This window comes from Strix aluco, chromosome 5, assembly GCF_031877795.1.
Source record: "Strix aluco isolate bStrAlu1 chromosome 5, bStrAlu1.hap1, whole genome shotgun sequence".
NCBI classification, from domain to species: domain Eukaryota; kingdom Metazoa; phylum Chordata; class Aves; order Strigiformes; family Strigidae; genus Strix; species Strix aluco.
In genome coordinates, this window is record NC_133935.1 from 8,875,583 (window position 1) to 8,898,235 (window position 22,653).

Consider the following 22,653-nt stretch of genomic DNA (forward strand, 5'->3'; position numbering starts at 1 on the left):
AAGGAAAGGAAAGGAAAGGAAAGGAAAGGAAAGGAAAGGAAAGGAAAGGAAAGGAAAGGAAAGGAAAGGAAAGGAAAGGAAAGGAAAGGAAAGGAAAGGGGAAAGGAAAGGAAAGAGGAAAGGAAAGGAAAGAGGAAAGGAAAGAAAAGAGGGAAAAGTCTGTTTCACTTCTCTAGCAGAGGCTCGAGAAGGAAAATTCCGTGTAACAAATTTCTGTTTGTCTTAGCTTGATCCACTGATCAAGAGTTCATATGAGCACAACAATACAGAGGGTATTCAGATCATATTGTGAGCATCCAGGATCAGCCAATGTTCTTTTTGAGTGGATTAATGTAACCACTGCCAATTATTTAAATAAAATGGCTTATGATGTAGGTGCTGCTGAGGCATTCAGGCAGCATTTTATTTTGGCCCTGCACAGACTTCCTGAATGATCTTAAATCAGTCAATAAATCCTTGTCTATCTCTGTTCCTCAACTGTAAGATCAAATAATAATGCCTTTGTCTGCCTTGACTTTGCAGACTATGTATGCTTCATGGGATGAGGACTGTTACTGTGTGTTTATCAACCTGTCAGTGCCATTGTTATACAAATACTGCTAATGAGTGAGCTATTCTTCTCAGAGTGACACTACTTTACAGGACAGAAATTGCCCAGCTCCCTCCGGTAATCATGCATTTTCCTCCCTGTTCTTTAGATGTCTGCTGATTTTTATGTAAGTTTTTAAAATGAAGTAATTGCCAGTGGTCTCTCAGGTTTGATAGGTAATTCCTGGATGGAGATGAATGGCATTTTCTGACTTATTAATTATGTGTCCTGCCTTCTGCTACTTTGTTCTCATTGTGTATGCTATCAATTAAAGTTTCCTGCCCGATTCAAAAGAATGACACTTAACATTTCCAGGCTGACTCCCCCTCCAGAGAAGGACCTGTTTGCCAGACTGACAGAAATAAGCAATTAATATCAGTTGAGTTTAAATTGTTATCTTTCACTAATAAGACTCTGCCCTACCCATGCAATTTGTTGAAAAATCCATTCAGATTCATGCCAGCATAAATGATGTCATCACTGAGAGTTCTCTAGTGAAATCCTGTTGTTTGTGGGGAAGATGTAGGAGTAGTATCACTCTCTGCTTAACTGATGTAAAGTAGCTAGATACTGATCACAGTAGGTTTTCTATTAGAGTTCTGATCAGCTAAGCAGAATAAAGGAGTGCAAATTTTATTTCAAACTTCTGTTTGTGTAGCTAGCAAGAAATTTGAGCCAGTCAAATTTTATCTTAAAACTTTTCTAAGGAAAGCAAGAGAATCATGGGGTTAGATCATTGTAAAGAACACTGTTTAAACAAAAAAATCAATAAAATATCCATCCAACACTTAACATTGCCTGATTTCTTCCCTTCTCTGCTCTTCTGTGCTAATCTGGCCGCCCAGAAATTACTACAAGTGGTTCAATCTTGATGTTCATTAGAACAAATCATGTAACCACTGACAACATATTCAAAACTGACATTTGATAACATTGGAGCAATTTTTAGATATACTAAAATGAACTACCATATTTATGAAACTTCTTTTCCCCACTTCTTGTGTTCAAAAATTCATGAAGATTATAAAAATTTCAAAAAACTGTGCAATTTTGGAAGCATGGTATATTAAAAAAACCCACACAAACCAAAACTGAAATACCTGGTCATTTTAATGGGAACTTTTCAAAACTGAATTGTAAGTGTCATATGAAGGGTGATTAAGTACAAATGCAGAAGCCACAGTTAATAGCAAACAAACGAAAATATGCAGACGTGATTGTTATAGAAAGTTGAAATTAGGATGGGTAAAAGGGCATGTAGTAATACTGTAGAGGCAGTGTAGGTGATCATCAATGTAATAACTTGTGAAAGTAGACAGATGTCTATTGTGGAGAGGATAATCTGTCATTTCCTCTTAAACTTCTGTTGCCATCACAGCTGCCCTGTCAGGTTTTTGTGAAGATGATCTCCTGCATTTGCATTTATTGTGATAAGGCTTCAGCTGAAGTGCTGAGAATGTCTCCAGGGCTTGATAATTCATCTGTTGTTCTTAATTGCAAAGCTCCCAGGGGCTACAAAACCAAAGGTGCAGGTTGACTGCAAAAGAAGGTGCAGAAAATTTACCAAGTACAAAAAATGAAACAGAATTCATTTGTTGTTATATTTTGCTGAGGTTTTTAACGGGTCATTTTCTGGAAAACATTGGTCTCAAACTATTGAATACAGAAACACTGCTGCTGAAGCTTTCCAAGATTAAAAAAAAAAAAAAAGTCACTGGCATTATTTTCACCTGCTTTGTCAAGCACTCAGTGATGTACTAATTACCTCATCATCACAAGGAAAGTTCACAAGACTTCCATACCTTACAAGGCACGTTTGTATTTGAGCGGTTGAGAGATCAAGCTCTTACAGCAAAAGCTCACTGTATAGAACAAATATCTGCTAAGAAATGCATATAGTTGTTTGGGAGGCACACTTAGACTTCTTTTCTTATGTTACTTTTTACTGTTAGCTCTAGAATTGTCTTAATTTTTCCTAAAATGATCTATTTGTTTCTTTATTTGCATATTCCAGTATATCTGTGTTGCTTTTTTAAAGCTGGAGTGAGATATTGTGCAAAATTAATTGAAACTGTCTTTCCATTTGATTCTAGGATTACAATTTAATTTTCTATGAATGCAGTGCATATTCTGGGTACAATACCAAACAGTCTGTGCTTCATTTGGCTAGGTAAGAAGAAAACACAACCTATGAGTTCTATACGTGCCTGACTTCCTTATCACTGATGACAGAGTGAATTCTGTTTGTTAAATTAGTTTAATGGGAACTTAGAGTGATTAAGTACTTGTTCCTTTTGAACTGGTCTGTAGCCTGACCCTGTTGTTCTAGCTAGGCAGTTAGTTGTTCAGTTCTGTGTAAACTAAAAAAGCTCTATATAGACCCAGAAACACCTGAATTGTTGCTAGAAAAGCTGAAGGCCTGGGACATTGATAGTTCTTGCAGGAAATTCTTGGAGGTTTGGTTTGGAGAAATATGCTTGTAAATGGCTACTGCTGCATCCTTGCAGCAGAACATTGTATGTGCCACTTTCTTCCCTCATTACAGCTGCTGTCTGCCTGGGGGCTGGGAGAGAGGGAGAGGTGGATTTTTGAAGTTATATAAAGACTAGGGATAAAAATACAGGTAAACTTGTTCCTCTTATGTGAAGACATTGGTAATGAATTGGCAGATCTTTAATATTGTTGCTGAAGTTAGTGAAATTTTGTGAATGTGGCAGGTAATTGATAAATGTCTAGGTAGCCAGATGTGTTTTTGTTTTGCTCCAGCCTCAAAAATAGCAAATTGAAAGTCACTATTTTGGTTCTCTGTAATATACAATAAATGCTAACAATCAGCACCAATTACATTTTTCTAACTAAATGAACAAAAGCAGTTCTTTGATGGAGCAACCATAATTGTTTGTTTGTTAGTTCACAAAATTCTGTCATTTTCTGTTAATCTCTGCACAATTTTATAGGCTTGGGGGAAATGTTTTTTGGTTTGATCTCTTGTGGTTATTATTGATTTTTTTAATCAAAAGTATTGTTTCTTTCCCCCAGGATTTTAAAGGAACATGAAGATAAAGTGAAAGAGAAAACCATTGAACTTCAATCTGATACGAATAAAAAGTCTTGCTGTATCAGGCCATAAAATGCTGGGACATGTTTAGACAAATCGTACATTTATATGACACTACATGGCACCATCAGATTTGCTTTATCTTCCAAATATTTCTTCTGCTGTGTTCCGAGTGTAGGTGTAAGTGAAACTTAAATTCCTTGTATGCTCTAATCTTTGCTTTTACAAATACTGTCTTTAGTTAATTGACAATGTATTTGGGGCAGTAACAATCTTTTATTCTGTTTGACACCTAACACCACTGAATCCTGCTTTGTGATCAGGCTTGTAGAAGCTGCCACATTAATAATTAGAAATAATTTTATAGGAAGAAAACTACTTGGAATGTGAAGTAAATTCTTACTGGTGTGGATGACCTATCTTCTGAATACTTCTGTTTATTTCAGTGCTTTTTAGATCCTGATTTTGTGCTGACCTCTGTTACAGTTTCTTAAAAATTGAAATAGGAAGCTGGTTGGTTGTTTAAAAGCAACACACCAACAATTGCAAAGTATAAGGTGAACAAAGGATTGAAGAACTAGGAAGATTTTCATAAGTAGCATCAACTCATTTATACTACACATTGTTGCATAAAGGTCCTTGATAAGAAACCCTCCCACTTAGATGTGATGAACTACATATTTTTAGACAGGTCACTGAGATACCATACAGGCTTGCCTGAGCTGTTGCCAAATAAGATGGCATGTTTCCATGGTGAGATGGTGCTATGCAAATATCTAGCTTAGTTTCCAGAAACAGTAAAGTCATGGCAGTGCAGTGCTTTATTCTGGCTAGTTAGCCAGAGCCTATCAGAGCAAATCAGCCTGTGCTTTTCATATTTGACATGGCTGTATTGCTTTGTGTTGCAGAGCTTGCTCTGAACCTCTGTTTGGCTATGGTGTCCTATAGAAGTCCCAAAGCAATCTGTGTCCAACTTGAACATTCTCATCAATTCACTGTCATTAACGCTGGTCGAAAACACATACCTACGTAGGAAGCTCATTTCACTGGTGTAGTTGGTTGCAGTACAAAGGATATTATGGCCAACTGAACAGCTCTGTGTCTCCAGAAGTCTGACACAGAAGGTGTCATGCCAAATGTTGGAGGTGAAATTTTCAGAAATAGTAGATCTTCTTTTGAGAAAGTTTTTTGAGAAACTTTCTAGCATTTAAGGAGTGAAAAATCTCACCAAAATCCAGTAAGATACAGCTTTCTTTAGCAATGTTAAGAAAAAATTTCTCCTCATCTACCTAAATATGTGACTGATTTTTCAAAAGCATCTGCCACACAGCATTTTACTTTGGTTTAACCAGGGCCTGATAGCACTGAGATACAGTGTTTGAGAAATCAAACCCATGGGGACATCTTTTAGGAAATCATGGCCTACCCTGGATCATAAGAAACCCAAATGTCATAATTACTTTTGGAAGCCTTTGTAGAATATAAATGAAAATAACAAACTTGAGACTGGGTCACCCAGCCAGAACATGATCAACAATTATTCTTGTTGGTATTTGTCTTCACTGCATCCAGCTATTGTGGTAAGCATTCAAGAATGATTATTCATGATGATGGGCTTGTTGGGAAACTTGAACCCATGGCATAATTTATTTCATTAAAATATCAAGCAAAACGGTAGATTTTGTTATGTGGCTGTTACAGACATTGTTTTCAATCCTTTTTCTAAATGTTTAAAAGTTATTTTTCATTTAAATAATGAATCAATTTGAAACTAAAGATGAAAGTTAACCACTAGCTCAGTAACTCTATTTTGGGATAAAAACTTCATCAGTAATTAATTGTGCTCTTGGGATTTCGGTCTGATCAAAGGTATTTATGTAGTGCCAAGAACTGTACGATAGGGGTTTGCAAACTTTCCGCTACAGCAATTCTTATATCCATACCAACACTCAAATGCCCTTTCCTATGAGTTGGGATCCAAACGTGACTCCTTACCCTATCAAGTAGAATAACCAGGATTTTCTTTCTATCAGGACCAAGTAGCCCAGGATGAGCTGATGCTTAGGGGTGCATTAGAGTGTTTCATACCCCATCAATATCAGAACTGGCAATATTTCTTCCAAACTCTGTCAGCCTCAGGAAGACAGTTTGAAGGCTTAATTTCAGCTTTACAACTGCTAACTCTAGCCCCACAAAACTCCAAATTCAGATCCTTAATTTTTTGTTCCCTGAAGTTCATTTTGATTTTGGAAGAAAGTGACACATGACGTGGATCTTCTTTATGTGACTTCTACAGGATTGTTTTTATTTGGACATCTTTTAGTGTGCACTGAGACCCTGCTAGCAGGATATACACAACTTGAGGGTAGGCAATGCATCTGAATCCTAGGACGAAGGTGATTTCCTTTTCTTCATTTACTAGAGCCAAATCTGGTGCAGTCTAAGACCCAGGAGGTGTCTCCCATCTCAGACTGATAGGTGTGGCTGCTGCTGTTCCTTTTTGCAAGTTCAGCCAAAACCCAAGCTGAGTACATAGTGCAAGATGCAGATACACACACAATGCTAACATCATCGGCCACGCAGACAACACAGAGAGCAGCGTCTTCACTGCTTGTCACCCACATGCACACAAACAGCATTCCCATAAATACAAACACAGATAGCCCAGTTCTTCTCTTCCTTTCCAACTGGTCAAGATTGAAAATTGCTGATGAAAACATACACGTACACAATTCCTATGACTTGCAGTGCTCTCTATCCCCTTCTGCCTCCCTCCTTCCCCAGGATCATGCAGAAATTTGGTAGAAATAAATTTGATAAAAAGACTGGATAGCCTGCAGTTATGGGGTGCAGGGTTCAGTCAGATTAAACTCTGACCAGCAGCTTGCTTGTATGCAACTGGCCCCTTTTATTCTACCTTCTCTTGATTTTTTTTTTTCCCCATGCTTGTTCTTCTTCCATCCACCTTGACCCCTCCCTTTCTCTGCCCTTCATATCCCAAAGAAACAACTTGCCCATGGTTGTCTTTTCCACATTAGTCCCAGTTTTGCTACATCTGTACCCACATACATTTTATATTTCTTCTACCATTACCTAGGTCACCTTGGTATTATTGATATAGTTACTTAGGTGCTGCTGGCGTTGCAAGTTTCCCCTCCCAAAGAAGTCATTACTATTCCCTTCCAGTTATCTGTGAAGTTAGTCATGAAGTTATCGTATAACTCCCCCTTAACCACCTGTGAAGTCCAGCCAGTGCTCACATGTTATGTGTTAACTGTTATCAGCTTCTCACTCTGTTACATTCGGAGTTTCTCATGTCATGTCCAGAGTTTCTCATGGTCTGTTTGGTTAGCTAAACCTCAGGCCAGGTCCTAGTTGTCTGTCTGCCCACCTTAAGAAACAGCAATTATTTGTTGATTAATGCTCTCAGAAGATAGGTATGACTAACATACTACAAAGCTCTACTTTGGACAGATTCTACTGGCCAGGTGGTCATCAAACTGGTGCGGGAATTGTCAGCTTCCAGTGTTCCTTGATGCTAACTGATCCTTCGTGTTTCTGGGTTGCTGTCTTCTGACTCTCCACCGTGGTTTTATACCTCCTGTCAATATTATTTTCAGATCCATCAGAAAGTTAATACTGACTTAATAGCAATGAAGCTTTCTTTTTTTTCTTTTTTTTTTTTTCCAGTTTTGTATTAGCTTTCCTTGCTCATAGACCCCCCTCCCCTCTTTCCAAAAGCTTTTTGGTAAAGATAAGCCAAGATCATGATGCCGCTGTGGGTCATGAAGCCTTCTCTAGTGGGTTACATAGAGATTTTTGGAGATGCGGATGATGTCTTTGTACTGAAAGAGAAATGAATCAAAAGGTAGTAGGCAGGGGAATGCTGAGCAGAAGTGTATTTCACCTATTCCTATTACACTCTGAGAACACAAAACCATCTTCATTTAGAAGTGACTAAAATGCTGATACAGGAATCTTTGAATACAAGTACCTGCAATGCTACAGAACATTTTAGCTACAGAATGTTTTGCTTCTTCTGCCAGACTCTTCCTAATAGTCTTTGGACAAAATTCATAGCGGGTATAAGTTCAATGACTGTAGTAGATTTTTTTTTAGGGATGTATATTACTTTGGAAAATTTCCCTTAGTAGAATGAAAAGTACCAACAATAGTGAATGAGAAATTCTGCTGAAAAATTCCTTCTTAAACTCAGCAGGCTTTGTCCTTCTCTCAAGTTCACTGATGTAACTCCTTGACTTTCTTCTGATGCCACCCTGTATAGAGTAAATCAGCTCACAAGCAGTGCACGCCCATGTGAACTCTTTGAGAGGATGATCAGTTGGTAAGAGAAAGTGGGTGAAATTAATCTTCTTAGCCTGGTCAGGTACGCAGTACTGACAGATCTTTGGGTATCACACACACTACGAAGCCCATTTGCATGGATGTAACACAATGGTCCGAGCCCTTTGAAATGGGCATATGTTACAGGCTGTAAGTAGCAGTGGTCTGCAGTCGTGACGTGTCTGAAGGAGATCATGAACTACTGTGTGCCAGTCAACACTGGTTCCAGCCTGCCCAGATTCAAGCCAAGCAACAGTATTAAAAAACATTGCATGCTATAATCTCTCTCAGAGAAGTGTACAGCACCTACCTATGGAACATATTTAAAGAGTAATCTGCAGCTGTTAAAGTGGGGACACTCCACACACAAGGAATGTGTGAGGAACAGACCACGTTGAAGAAGGTTTGCTCCTGAAAGAATTGTAGCCAGTGGGTCATTCCCCATGCTGGAGCAAGGACAACTAAAGAACAGGACAACTGGAATCCCTGTGCCCAGAACAACTGGAAGCATCAGGAACTGAGTGGCAGAAACCATAATATTTGGGATGGCAGAAAGCATAATGCACACCGCCTCAACTCCCTGTGCTGCCTGTTGGCTCACTGGATGAATTCTGACAGAGTGTACCTCAGAGTGAAAATAAAGGAAGCTGAGACTCAGGGGCAGAAGAGAGAAAAAAAATATATTGATGTTTGTCTAATTCTTTGCATACTTTTTCTTTCCCCAGTACCTGAATCAGCAATAAAGATTTAAGTTGGTTGGTAGTAAATTAACTCAGGTAAAATTCCCCAACTTCAGACTGGTTTTGTTTGTAACATCTGCATATTGGCAGAATTTTCTACTGTGTGAGACCATTATTGAATAAATCCACTTCATCATCTGCACAAGTGGAAGCTTGTTTTAGAAAGAGAAACATGTCCATAAAGCTCATCAGTAGCAACTTCCTGAATTCATCCACAGCTGTGGAAATAAGGGGTCTTTTTGATTATTGAATTGACAGGAATTGCAATAGCACTCACGTACACTCCTGAAAAAAACAGAAAGATGGGCACTTTGACCTGTTTACACCTCAAACAACTAAAGTTCTTTTAATATGAAACTGGTAAAAGACATCTGATTTTTGTATGATGAAAATAGATATCTCAAGGAAAAAAACAAATCTGTAGGTTAAGTTTACATGGCAGGAATAAAAGTTCATTCCTATAACTTTAATACTGAGTTAATATGGGAAAGTACATTCCAAGTAACCTGAAATATCGTATCTAGTGACACTGATTCCTTCCAAATGTACTGGAACTTAAAGGTCATCTGATTAGTCAGATAAGCATTGATTCTTTCCTTTCAAACACTGAGGAGGAAAGTGTTTCAAACAAGTTCAGCCATACTGGAAAACTGTGTTTAGCTTCTACAGTCATCCGTCTCTTTCTGGTGCCTTTTCTGCAACATGCTCCTCCTGAGCACAACAATCATTGCAAGTCTTTTCCCATTCCCAGAAGAACCCAGATTCAGAGGGGCTTTCTCACTGGAAATGACTAATTTTCATATGCTGAACAGGAAGGGAGTAGGGAAGCCAGTGGAACTGAGACATTCAAATAGAATATTATGTGGCTCTGAGTATTACTCAAGTACTCATATTTCTTGAGCTGCTGTTTGTGTGTATGCAGGTGATGAACAGTGAAGACATTGCTCTCTGTGTTGTCTGTGTGGCTGATGATGTTAGTGTTGTATGTGTATCTGCATTTTTGCAATATGTACTCAGATTGGGTTTTGGCTGGACTTGCAAAAAAGAACAACAGCAGCCACGACTATCATCCCTCTATGACATTTTGTGTTGTGCCCTGCATTTCCACATGTTATTTTGTGCCATCTGTATCACATGTGTTGTGAGATTTGTTTTCTTTTACTCTGAGCATACATAATAGAGGTCTTTTCCAGGTCTTTTGCCACTGTGTCCAGCTTCATCTTTTTTTGCTGCCTTCTCAGTGACCACATTGCAAAGTGAACATTATCAGTCTGCCTATTTGCAGGATTCAGTACTCCTGCAGCACTAAACTTAAATCTTGCCTTTGCAGAGCAAATCAAGTATATGAATCAGGAATTTGAATACTGCTGTATCTGTATAGCTGTTATTAAAGCTCAGGTGCCATCTTTTCCAGGGGGAAGAGTACAGGGTGGGATTGTGACTCACTGTCCCTGCCAGTCATTACTCATCTGTTTTACCTTTTAAAAGTCATTAGAACTCTGCAATGAACCAGCTTTAAATTACTCCTTTGGCAGAACGTCAAGGAAAAAAAAAAAAAAAAAGACAAGAGTTCTCTGGTGAGAGCTAGTGAGCTGAACTAGCCCAGCAAAATCTGACAAATACTGAAGCTAGTGGGAGGATACAGGTGGAAAAACACAGCTAAGATCACAGCTGTGAAAAAAGAAGTCTAGAGGGGAGAGCAGCCCATTTTCAGTACTAGCAAGGTGTTTAATTGCCTCATCTGTAACTTCATCTTTAAATACAGATAAATGGAACTGGATCTGAACTAATTTACCATGCTTCTCAGGTGGCTTTTAGGGGTGGTGGCTTTGGGGGTCAGTGCTGAGCCCAGTACTGCTGCAGCCAAACACCAGTTTGGATACCTCTGCTAGAGCTGAAAAGCCTCAAGACTACCACTGCACAGCTCAGAGATACAACACTGCTGTAAAGCTTAGTGGGGTGCCCCTGTGAGTGTGAGTGCACTGTTCTGTTTCTGCACGGCCATGCTCCCTGTTGCAGGTGCATATGACTGAACTACGTTGTACTGCACTACAAGACAGTTTTGATCAAGGTCCTTTGAATCCAGACTATTAAGGCTCATCAATTTCTGTAGCAACCCATTATTATATGGGTTTATATTATGAAGCTGTAATAAGGCTGTTCCTCATCCCTTTGAAATAAGCCATAAATCAGTAACGCAGCTTCTCAGTGACAGGACTTCTGTAAGTATTATTCTGACAGAGAAAATGATTTGCATTAAATGACATGTCTGTCAGCAGAGAAAGACAAATGAATTATGAGAGTGGAACTTTATACATGTATGCTGTAGACATTTTTATTTGTAACCATACTGTAAAGTCACTTTCTACATTGAAATGTATTGGTGTCATTAAAAGCCCCAGCAGAGGCTGTACAAGGAATTACTAAACTCAGATAGGATGTCTGAAGCTTTTGCTTTTGTCATGTCCATGTCCCATGTAGGGTGTGCTACGCAGAAGTTGAGTGCTACTCACATCAAGGCAAGTGGAGAACATATGCACAGATGATTAAGTAGTAGAAAATTTGTTTAACATTTGCTCCTAATGGTCATGATTCTTAGGGTTGCGTAGAACAATATCTAAAGTATCTTTTTGTCATTGCTTGGAGATGATGTAGCTGTGCAGATGTAGTATACTTAGACTTCTACAGGGTGCCATTGATCAAGAAAGTGGAGTCATACAAAATCAGCATTACAGACATCCATCAAATGGTTAAAAATTATCTGCTGGCAGGTCTCATAATGCTAAATAAGCAAAGCATGGTCTGTTGTGAAGGGGAATGTGTTTTATCAGATCTGCCGATAGCTTATAAAATCTCTATCCTTGGAAGTTTTCAGGACAGGTTTTACACAAAGTTCTTTCTGGAGCAGTAAGTTGGACTAGAAACCTCCAAGGTTTCCTTACAACCAACATTTCTATGGTACAGATGGAAAAAAACATAATCTTTTAGTCATGCAAACCATTCTGCATGTCTGCTTTGTATAAAGCCTAACAGTTAGTCTAAGACCCCTACAACACCTGCAACAGAGCATCCAAGGGTGCTATGAAAGCACTTTATGGTACTAGACATTCACAAGAAAGCAAATGTCAGTCCTATCTTCCAGAGGGCAAGAAGGAGGGCCCAGACAACTACAGGGTGGTAAGCCTTACTACAGTTCCTGGGAAAGCGATGGAGCAACTAATCCTGGAAACCATTTCCAGACATGTGAAGGACAGGACGGTGATCAAGAATATTCAGCATGGAATTACAAATGGGAAATTGTGCTTCTCCAAGCTGATGGTTTCTACAGTGAGATGGCTAGCTTGGCAGATGAGGGGTCATGGATGTTGTTTACCTCAACTTTAGTAAGGATTTTGACACTGTTGCCCATAACATCCTCACTGAGAAAATGACAAAGTGCAGGTTAGATAATTGGACAGGAAAGTGCTTTGAAAACTGGCTGAATGACTGGGCCCAGAGGGTCTAAAGAAGAGAAAGCTCAGGAGGAATCTTATCAGTGTGTGTAAATACCTGACGGAGGTGGGGAATGAAGAGGAGGGAGCCACTCTTCCCAGGAGTTCCCAGTGACAGAATGAGAGGCTACAGGCACAAAATGAAACACATGAAATTCCATCTAAACACAAGAAATACTTTTTTTTACTGTGGAGTTGGTCAAACACTGTCCATCCTTGGAGATATGCAAAACCCAACTGTAAATGGTCCTGGGCAACCTGCACCAGCTTGTCTTGCTTCAGCAGTGGGGTTGGAAAAGATGTTTTCAAGAGATTGGTGGATCACAGTGCTACTTTCTGGCTCCTGAAATTCTGACTCTGTGTAATGTTCAAAGCCCCATAGGACTCCAGGCTGACTAGATTTATCCTCACTACCCCAGGCAATTACGTGAGTGTGGACTATAGTAAAAAGAACACATGACACACAGGCAAATAAGAGATGAGGACAGCTTAGAAGAAAAGTTTGGCTTTGATTTATAAGTGGATTCTGGTTTTATGTATACCACTGAAGTACAAGCTAGAAACATCTTGAGATGAAGGAAAAGAAACAGCATATTGTGTCAGTACTGTGTCCATCATTTGCTGCTGTTACAGCTTCACAGAACACTTAGGTTGCTTGCCTGCCTACTCTCATCCCATAGGAAAGCAAGCAAAACAGCTATTTTTTTCTGAGATGCTCTGTCAGTGGTGATAACTGCAGTTTGGATAATCAGACAATTATGGAAGTAAATAGTTTTTGCTTTAATCAGGTCTCATTAGCTAATGATATTGATTTGTCATGCCAGTAAATGTGAAAAATAAGCCATTATGATGATAAAGTGCTTCTGCTAACTGATCAGCATTGTAAGTTACTGTTAATATAATGAGTTATATATGCCTTTTTGGACTGCCATTTCATATTTCTGCATCAAAATGGTAGGGCATGTATGGTTTGTGAATAAATTCTGTTGTGACCTTAACACAGGGATCCATTTCTGGCTCTAGGGCTGTGTTGTACTGGAAATGCTGATGGTTCATTTGAGTAAATGAAAATGGCTAGACACAAAAGCACAGCACTGAACTGCAAAAGAGGATGTTCTGTTTTCCACATGAGGATTTAGGGGTCAGCTCAGGCTTGATTTTGTTGACTGCTGTGCTTCTAAAAGACCATGTTTGATGTTTCAGAGGAATGGCTTGGATTGTAGCCCAAACCTGTATGTTCTGTGAGGAAGTGACACTGATTTTGGGTTGTAGTTGTCATGTCAAAGCAAACATGGTTTCTTTCCATTTCACAGTCACACCGTAGTTTTCTCCAAGCTTTCTCAAAAATGCTATCTTCATGTTGTTTGCATCATCACTTATCTCCAATGTTTGTTTCCACTGAAAAATGAGAAAAATATCAAACATTCTAAGAAAATGGAAAGGGAAGGGAGTCGGAAATTGTATCAGTACCTGCTGAGACTGGAAAGACAGGTAAAGAGAAGAGCAGAGATTGCAACAATTTTGAGATCATAAAAAACCTTTTCCTTTCCCTTCAGCAGTATCTGGATCCTGGAATATTTTTTTGTCTAAAGGACGGGTGCTCTGCTTTAGCAGTCATCTGCCTCTTTCTCAGTGCTGGCTGTGTATAGCATGTCTTCTTTACCCTTTTTGTGTCTATCTCCAGAAGCAGCAGCAATTTTCAAGGGAACAGTCTTGTTTCCTGTAGGCATACTACTGCCCTGGCTCACCTCAGTCAACATACTGTGCAGAAATACCAATATTCTGGGGAATCTCTAGCTGATGAATCACATCCTCTTTACTCTAGACCAATGTATGAAAAATGAATTTAAAGTAATGTGGGTTTTTTTATTTTACAATAAGGCTATTAGAAAACAAACATATTGTTATATCAGATCTTAAACATCAGGTTTGTTTCTTTAATTGCTTTTTAAAAAGGTTTGTAAGTGCTATAAATTCACACTTAATTTTTAGGAAGTTTAGATATGATCTAAATGATTTGTCTTCCTCCCACTTGCCTGTGTGCTTGGTGATTAACATCTGAGACGATCTCTGAGAAACGTTGAAAAGAAATGTTTCAAAAAAGAATAAAACCCTCCCACTTTTCCAGTTGGAACTAGTCTGTGAATGCTTAATGCCTTTTGAAAAAGAAATCACTTGGCTCTGTTGTATGTTCAAACTAGGCAAATGCATTCACTGGCATAAACTTACACCTCATATGCCAACCTGAAGATTACTCATAAAAATGTGTCCTCCATGCCACCAACACAACACGGTAAGAGACCCTGACGTTCTCTTTAATTAGTGACCCTTGGAGTTACATTCTTTGCAAAACCCTTGGATACATCTGTTAATCAGTGTGCAACAGCAGCAATATATGCATAGCCTCTGTTAGAAGGAAAAAAAGGGGGTGTGTGAGGATTACAGGCAGATAGGTGGTGTAATTCATATGAAAGGCTAGGATGCAATCAAGGGTGGTATAGGGAAGAGAGGGACTACCATGAGGGGACTAAGGGAGGAACTAGTTGTATCTTCCAGTATCTAATGGGGAGTTACAGTGGAAACAGAACCAGACTCTTCTCAAGGGCAAATAGTAAAGAACAAGAGCCAACAGTTTGAAGTTATAACAAGAGGAATTCCAGTTGAATATAAAATGCTTCCTTGTGAGATTAGCACAGCACTGGAACAGCTGCCCAGAGAGGCTGGGGAATCTCTGATCTTGGAAATGTTCAGAACTTCTCTGGACAAGGGCCTGAGCAACATGAGTTAGCTCTGAAGTTAGCCCTACTCTGAGCAGGTGGTTAGAATAAAGACTTCCAGAAGTCTTTTCCATTACAAATAACTCAAAGCTTCTATGAGGTTCTATGGCAAAATAACTCCAGCTACTCTGTTTTGCTGTCCCCTTTGCAATTCGGATACTTTCTTTTTTCCCCTTCACCCGTCCTCCCATATATAGTGGGAGTCATTGCCTGTAGCTAAAGTAATCTACTCTTACTCAGCTGAGAAAGGGGTTCTGAGCCCCTGACTCCACCTGAACAAGGGAGCTGACAAACTGGTAAGAGGTAAGTCACTCTGATGTCTGCCTGCTCCACCACCCTCCCCGCCCCTCTCTCCTGCTACTCCTGCCTGCAAAAGAAAAGCATGCTCACCAATGAAAGCAGCCTTCTAAAAGCTAACTTCCCATTTCTATAACACTCGTGGGGCTTTGTAATTTGAAAGTAATTATAATACTGTGTTGTTTTGTCGATTATACCAGGGACATTGGGACACGGTTTTGTTAAGTAAATCTTTCTTTCTTAAGTGTTATTTACACTTTTTTGCAGTGTATTTTGATCACAGAAAACATGTTACATCTACCAGTATGCACAGTACTTGAAGTTACTGATTATAAAACACAGACAGATTGTCCTCTGTTACACTGAGTTCAATTCATATGAATTGGGCCACTTAGAATGTTACTGACAAGACATTGAAATGATAGCACATACAAGTATTTTTTAAGTAAGTAGTATGTGTGAGATGTATTTTACAGGTAAAGGAGAGTGATGGTTAGATTATCTTCTTAAAGTGGTGATTTATCCTTTGTTATATACATGGTATACCATGTATCCTTTGTAAAATTACCTTCTAAGTGAAGGAAGTTTTTCTTGATTATTTACAATCAAATCTGTATGTGGTAAATTAATTTATAAGTTAATATTAAATTTAAGACAAGTCCTGTAAGAAATTACCTCTGAGAAGGTTCTTCAAGCTAGCTCTGTAGTAAAAGCATGCTGTCTCTGGTAATATTATTGTCTATATTCTGAACCATTTCAACCCCTATTAAAAGTCTAAGACAGTTTAAAGAGGCTCTAAAACTCCTAATTCTGCACATAAGAAGGTCCCCAGAACAAGCCCTGCAAAACCCAAACCAAAACTGTGAAACTTTAGTAACATTAGGCGAAGGCTAGTTGCTGCTGGGAATAAGAAATGCATGTGAGAATAAAGTCATACTCTACTGTTCTCTAGAGAAGCTTGGGAACACTGAGTGGCCCTCTTAACATCAGGGACCACCTCCCTAATCCTGCAGGCACTGCAAGTGTGAATTGCACACACTGCTTTTTAGAGGCATGCTCAGTATCTAGCTTTTTTGGATGCTCCTTTGAGTTTCTACTGACAGGACAATCCTTGAGAAGAGCTTTAATACTTTTGCCTTAAGATTAGAGTCGAGGCAGAAACAACCTACTTTTTCTTTTCTCCAGGGCTGTATTTGTTACTCATCAGGGACAGTCTTTTGTGTAAATACTGTATTTCAGTTTCTTTCTCATGCTCTGTCCTCAGCTCATCATCTTCTTTTCCTGTCAGTGGGAAGGAAATGAAAAGCTTTTCAACATATATCTGTTTCAGATATCAATGGCCATTTTGTCATTAGTATTTTAATGCAGAGCTTTGAAGATCTCAGTGGCTTGGGTTCAACCCTGGAGTTCACGATAGACTTTTCTATTCAAGCCTTGAGAAGATTAGGCTCAGACTCTGTGGTAGTTACCGAGACTTGTTGGATTGCTGAGGAAGCCTATCAGCTGATTGCACCTGGCCTGCAAGCTCTTTGCACATCTGTTTGACTAATGCTGACCTAAGAGATTCTATGTACGCTGAACTCATCGGTGCTTTCAGAACCTTAGTAGTAGGTAACGCCTGTAATGGCCTTGGTAGCTCAATTTTTTTTTTTGAGCACTGTGATTTGAAGATACTCAGCACTGCAGTAAGCACTCTCGGTTCTTTATGTGATGGAGAAATATGTGATGTGGTTTTGATAGGAAGAAAAGCACAAGTCAGGTTCCCAGGGCTGAATGTGACTGAGTCTGGTCATCACCTCAGAACTGTGCCATTAACAACAGCAGCAAGGACTTGCAACACCGAGGTGAACGGGCACTCATAGTAAGAAGGCAAGGTGGGTGCTGTTGAAGGGGCACCTACATTTCATTCTCCTTAGGTGAAAGATGAGGCAGAAATGGCAGTACACAGCAGTGCTTAAAATACCTCTCAGACTGATTAATGAGCTGTCCTGATCAAGTTTTCTTTGCTGCTTCTTGTCCAATGCTTTCTGTCAGGCAAAAATGACACATTCTCAGTACAGGCAGGCAGACCCTTGTGAATTCTCTTTTTTTTGTGTGTGTGTGATTTGTATTTTCATTTTTCAAACAAGATGTTGGGGTTTTTTTTGTTTCCTTCTTTTAATATTAAAGATATTAGAGATTCATGCAGTGGGTAAGAGAAGTGGATGGTTTGAAGTGCTGTCAAAGTGCAAGTTAGACAACAAAGCAAGAGTCTTCTTTCATTTACAGTCAGCTCAGTTGTTACTAGTAAAGAAGAAGATGAAAACATTGTTTGGGTATCTATATAAATGGAGAGGGCTGAGAAAAAACCTGGTAGAATTCCTTACCTTAAAGTCCTAGAATCGCAGAAGTGTTAGTAGAAAGTGACTTCTAGAGGTTTTCTGGTCAAAGTCATTACTGAAAGAGTAGCTGATCTAGCTATGAACTGTTCCCTGAAAATGACAGCAATATTTGAAAGATAAAATCCTACTCATTTTTGTGAGGAAAGTTGTTCATCCTCATTCCAAGAAAATGTAAGGAAAGTGCTTTAAAACAACAGTGATGAACTACACTGCAAACAGTATGTTTTACTGCTGAATTACAGTTTAATTTCATTCTACATAGATACCATGTGATACAATCCCTAGACCATAATCTTTAGACCATAAGAAAATGGAGGCACTGTACAGTTTTTGTGAAGGGAAAACCAATAGAAATAGGTTTCTAAAAAGTGAAAAGTTGACAAATACTGGCAAAATACATCTTCAAGTATGCTTTATTTGCAGGTGATTAAAAAGATTTTTAGGCAAAAAACCTAGTCAATCTCATCCATGATGGAACATGATTTAGTGCCTAATGCCAGACAGACTGGAATATGGGTAGATAGGACCGATGATGCAGTTTTTGACGAATTACACGTGGTTAAATGGTCAGTATTCATATAGTAAAAAGACTTGATACATAGTATGAAGAATTATAAGCAGTTAATATTTTAACTATAAGCAGGAGATATTGTAAGAAAAACAAGGGGTGTAAGGGGATGGGGAAGCTACAGACATCTTAGTAATATCAGAAGCCATAGACATCTTTTTAAAGACATTAGCTTGTTCCTGCAAATCACTGCACTCTTGAGAATAGTATTTGCAATTTATAGCTTATCTAAAACATCACCAAAAGGAAACACTAATTCTTATTTTTTTAAAAATTATTTTGTATTAAGAATCTTGCAAAGAACTGAAATATGGCATGGCCAAGAAACATGAATTACCCACCATTTCAGAGACTTTGCATTCATTACATTTAAATACTAGGTGTCTGATTTCAGAAGGTCTCATGCAAAATCCAGCTATAAAAACTCACCACAGAATATTTTCAAGGATAAAAAGCTAATGTTTTTTAAAGCTCTGACAGACATCCAGTTGTGAAGGTGAATTTTAAAACTAATGGTCCACATTTTCCAGAGGACATTCAAAAAGATAGTTGTTGAACTTTCTGTAAATACCCAGCTCTTATCTACACTTTGCATGGAATATTTACCAAAGCTGTAACTTTGGACAGTTAATGGAATATATCACTGCCTAGAGTAGTGCCAGAGGTAACATCATTATCTTTCCATAATTGCATAATGAGAATTAAATAATCACAAAACAAATTCCTATTATGAAATGACATTTTTTTCTCATGTACAATATATATATTCATTTATATTGAATATAAGTCCAGTAATACTATCACAGTAATGTGCTGTAGTGGTCTTTCATAGTGAGAAAACTGCCCTAATCATCTTTAACATGCAAAGCTTGGAAGAACCAGAAATTCACAGTAAGTAGTACAATTTGTATATGCATCTTCTGCCATCCTAAAGTTAACCAGAACACTCAAGACTCTTGCTTATTTTTCCTATATGTTTGACAAAAGCTACAGTTCTGTATACTGTACATTCACAGTGGGATACCAGCCCCCTGTACTATCTGCAAGAAGGATCAGGTTACCACTTTCCATCAGAGTAAACATTCTAGTATTTAATACAATAATCTTGTGAACAGTAGTTCCTAGCTTGAAGTTCAGCAGTTCAAGACTTGATAAAATTCTCCTTTTCATCTCGCTGAAAGGTTTCTTGCTAGCGCATTTTGTAGTCATTAGATACTGACATTTCACATAGCTGTCCTTTAAAATCCAAGTCTACTGTGAAATCCAGGTCACGCTGTAAAAAGATTTAAATGTAACATGTAAGTAAGACCGTAAGTTCAGTGTATGAATTCAGTTATCATTGCTTGGGTTGAAAAGACCTGCAGATTCAAGGGATACCTACTGTGGTTTATAACTTCTTTTGGTTTTAAATGTTGCTAACAATGAAAAAGCAGGATATAGGATGTGTAATAGCGTTCACCATACAATCTATGTCTAGGGCATATTTGTATATTCTTCTTAATGCTGATTTAGTGTCCTGGTTACAACTAGGGAGTTTCTGAAACGCTGTGCTGTCACACATATTCTATAACAATTTTTTAAGGGTATCCCCCATTCAGATGCTCTTGATCTAGCGTAAAGGGCTTTCACACTAGGAGTTATTCCAGAACAGATCTAGTAAACTTCCTGTTGTAGAGAAACCCTCAGTCATTCTTTATCTTACAATGACATGTTTTTTGGAAAGAGGCACTACATAGCCCTACAAAACAAAGCTGTCTCCCTACAAGCTTTTGAAAGTCTTCATGTTTCAGAAGAACAAAGCACTAACAAATCCTTCTGAACCAAGGTAGTCTCTCTGTCTTATGATAACTATCAAGAACCCATTAATTTTAGCACCTAAATCTGCATTCAGGTGCTTACTGCTGTGTGAACAAATTTGATATATTTTCTTCATTTTTCCCTCAGAAGAAAATTGATAAATTCAACCCAAAAGAAAATGTTCCAGTTCCCCAAGCACAACATAAAGGTGGGAAACAGACTGTTTTCCTCTACTTTCACAGCAAGTGGTAGCTTCAGGAGTGAATGTGTTTGTTTTAATGCCAAGTTTATTTTGTGTTTATTTCTTCCCCTGTATCAACACTACTCTGAAAACCATATCCAATCTGTATTTGGTACAAAAAAGGAAGGCAATGAAATGTTAAGATTTGCTGCAGTCAACAAATGCAGTATTTCAACAATTACAACAACTGCATGGATGGATTATAATCAGGTTATTTTCATGGCTGTATGTTGTAATAGAAAATGAAGAGATTCTGCTCAAGGGTTTTGGCAGAAAATGGTGCCACTGTTTCTCCCAGAAGCCATACTTCTCATGTCTTGCTCTTATATACAGGCATGGGTCGTCCATCAGACCGTGTCTCATAGTCTCCTTACAAGTTAAAAGAAGCACTAAATAACGGACATACTTGGTGAGGGATTCAGCCCATGGCAGAGAAATTGAGGAAGCTTTCACCAGTTGTCATAGTGTGATATCCAATATCCATCATGCTTTAGCTTTAGTCTTAAATAAAACATCTGTATTTTCTGTGGAAAACCACAATTTTTAAACAAGCATATCACTTGATTAGTGAGCTCAAGTACATTTGATCAGTGAGTTCATACAGACATTAAGCTGAAATCTATTAATTTCCTAAAGGTTCTTAGGCACTGCGTGGGAAATCTGGCCATAGATATGGAACTGAAGTACTCTTGATCATCCTGTATTGGCAGAAGGGATCTTACCGCTGATTTTAGTGATAGTATGAAGAGACCCTTGCTTACTTGTGTCACAAAATGTGAGCCAAGCTGATTGCAGAGGGCAACTGACTTGGTGATGTACTCGAATCATTTCTTCCTTCCCATGCTAGCTTGTTTGCAGGCTGAGTTCTGTGACATTAGCACTGCATTATCATTGCTGTTAGCAGCTTTGGTGAAGCTGTGACTAGAGCTCTTACTAATAAACATGAATTTACAGCCTTTAGCATGCTCATTGTTTTACTTATATGCACTTTATTTACTGTTGATTATAGTTTGTGATCAATAGAGTTGGAATTAGAATCAGTGATGCTGACTCACCACATTTTTTGCATTTGGTTTCATGGATATAGTCCCATAGATTTCTTCTCCTCGTCTCACAGTTAAATAGTCCTCTAAGTAGAAGACAGTTTGCTTCCAGTGAGTATAGGGAGCATCAGGTGCTAAAAATACATATGGGTATTATTTATAGAAATTTCATCTTTGCATTGCAAATCAAATTAAGACTTGGGAACAATTGAAAAAAGCCTTTCTTTAGAGAATAGAATTCTTTAATTTATATACTATATTAGCAAACATGCTTTACAACAACACAGTTCTCTTGACTGTCACTGGCTTGACTTCTGATTTTTACTGGAATATGTCAGATGTAAATCACACCCAGCAAGGACTCCGCAAAGCGGGTTACTGGGATGGTAGGCACTTTTTTGATGCTTCCCTTTCAACCCACACACATTCAAATTGGGCAAATCAACACTAAGTGCTTTGAAAGTCAGAAGTCTAAATTAATTCAAAAAACAATTACACAAAACCATAAAAGAAAGATTCATAAAAAAGCTATTAATCACAATGACACAGATGAAACCTTTGACTCATGATCCCAGAACAGGAGATTTTATAGTTTCCAGGAGGATACAGCTGGGGAAAGGGCACTTGCACTTTAACCTGGTTTTGGACTTTTTAAAGGCATATGCTATGGGCAATTTGCCAGAGATAGATACTGGTCTAAATTCACTTCTAGTCTTGCTTAGCAAAATCACTTTGATGACCTTCTGCTATTTCAGGGTTTTATTTTACTTTGTTTTTATTTCTGAGTTAAATTCAAATCTTTGAGCAGTGCTTAATGAACTTGCATTGGTTACTTCTTGTTCCTAGCATTCTTGCAGTTAAGAGCATCTAGGAACCTAAGAATAGCTGTACAAGTTCAGAGACTTCCTCCTGACAAAAAAGCCTCTGATAAACGTATTTTTCTTCCATTTGTTTCTTCAGTCACTTTTTGATGCAGACATGGGCCCAATGTATTGAATCATGCTAATAATACCTTAGCACAGTTCAATAAAACAATGATCTCATTTCATTTCAACATCAAAGTTTAAAAAAAAAAAAATTGGCTTTAGAAATTGTGACTGGGGGAATAATGAAGCTTTTTTTAAAAACTGCCAGAACAGGAATTTTTAACAGTTCTTTTTTTTCCCAAAATCCTAGAATCAGAAGACCAATGGAAAAAAACTTTTGTCAGAAACGGTGTTGGCAAACTGATATCTTCCAAAGGAAAAATATTTTACCAGCTAATTTCTGGCTATATGTCTAGACAGTTTTAATGACTGTTAATCTCAATGCCTAATTTCTTTCAGGA

General features: G+C 38.3%; 2 protein-coding genes across 5 annotated transcripts in view; one reads left to right on the forward strand and one right to left on the reverse strand.

Annotated features, from left to right (window-relative positions):
* The window catches only part of CRACR2A (calcium release activated channel regulator 2A), a 68,038-nt gene extending 62,714 nt beyond the window's left edge, over positions 1 to 5,324 (forward strand). The window contains exons 17-18 of the mRNA XM_074825803.1: positions 2,683 to 2,759; positions 3,629 to 5,324. Coding sequence (XP_074681904.1) covers positions 2,683 to 2,759; positions 3,629 to 3,719 — 168 coding nt within the window. The 3' untranslated portion in view covers positions 3,720 to 5,324. The remainder of the gene's footprint in view (positions 1 to 2,682; positions 2,760 to 3,628) is intronic.
* Positions 5,325 to 17,898: 12,574 nt separating this feature from the next.
* Positions 17,899 to 22,653, reverse strand: part of PRMT8 (protein arginine methyltransferase 8) — a 72,361-nt gene continuing 67,606 nt past the window's right edge. For 3 of the 4 annotated variants that reach the window (XM_074825805.1, XM_074825806.1, XM_074825804.1), the window contains 2 exons: positions 21,339 to 21,460; positions 17,899 to 19,518 (listed from right to left, as the gene is read on the reverse strand). In XM_074825805.1, the coding sequence (XP_074681906.1) occupies positions 19,435 to 19,518; positions 21,339 to 21,460 (206 nt within the window). In that variant the 3' untranslated portion in view covers positions 17,899 to 19,434. The remainder of the gene's footprint in view (positions 19,519 to 21,338; positions 21,461 to 22,653) is intronic. The other variant, XM_074825807.1, reaches the window with a different exon arrangement.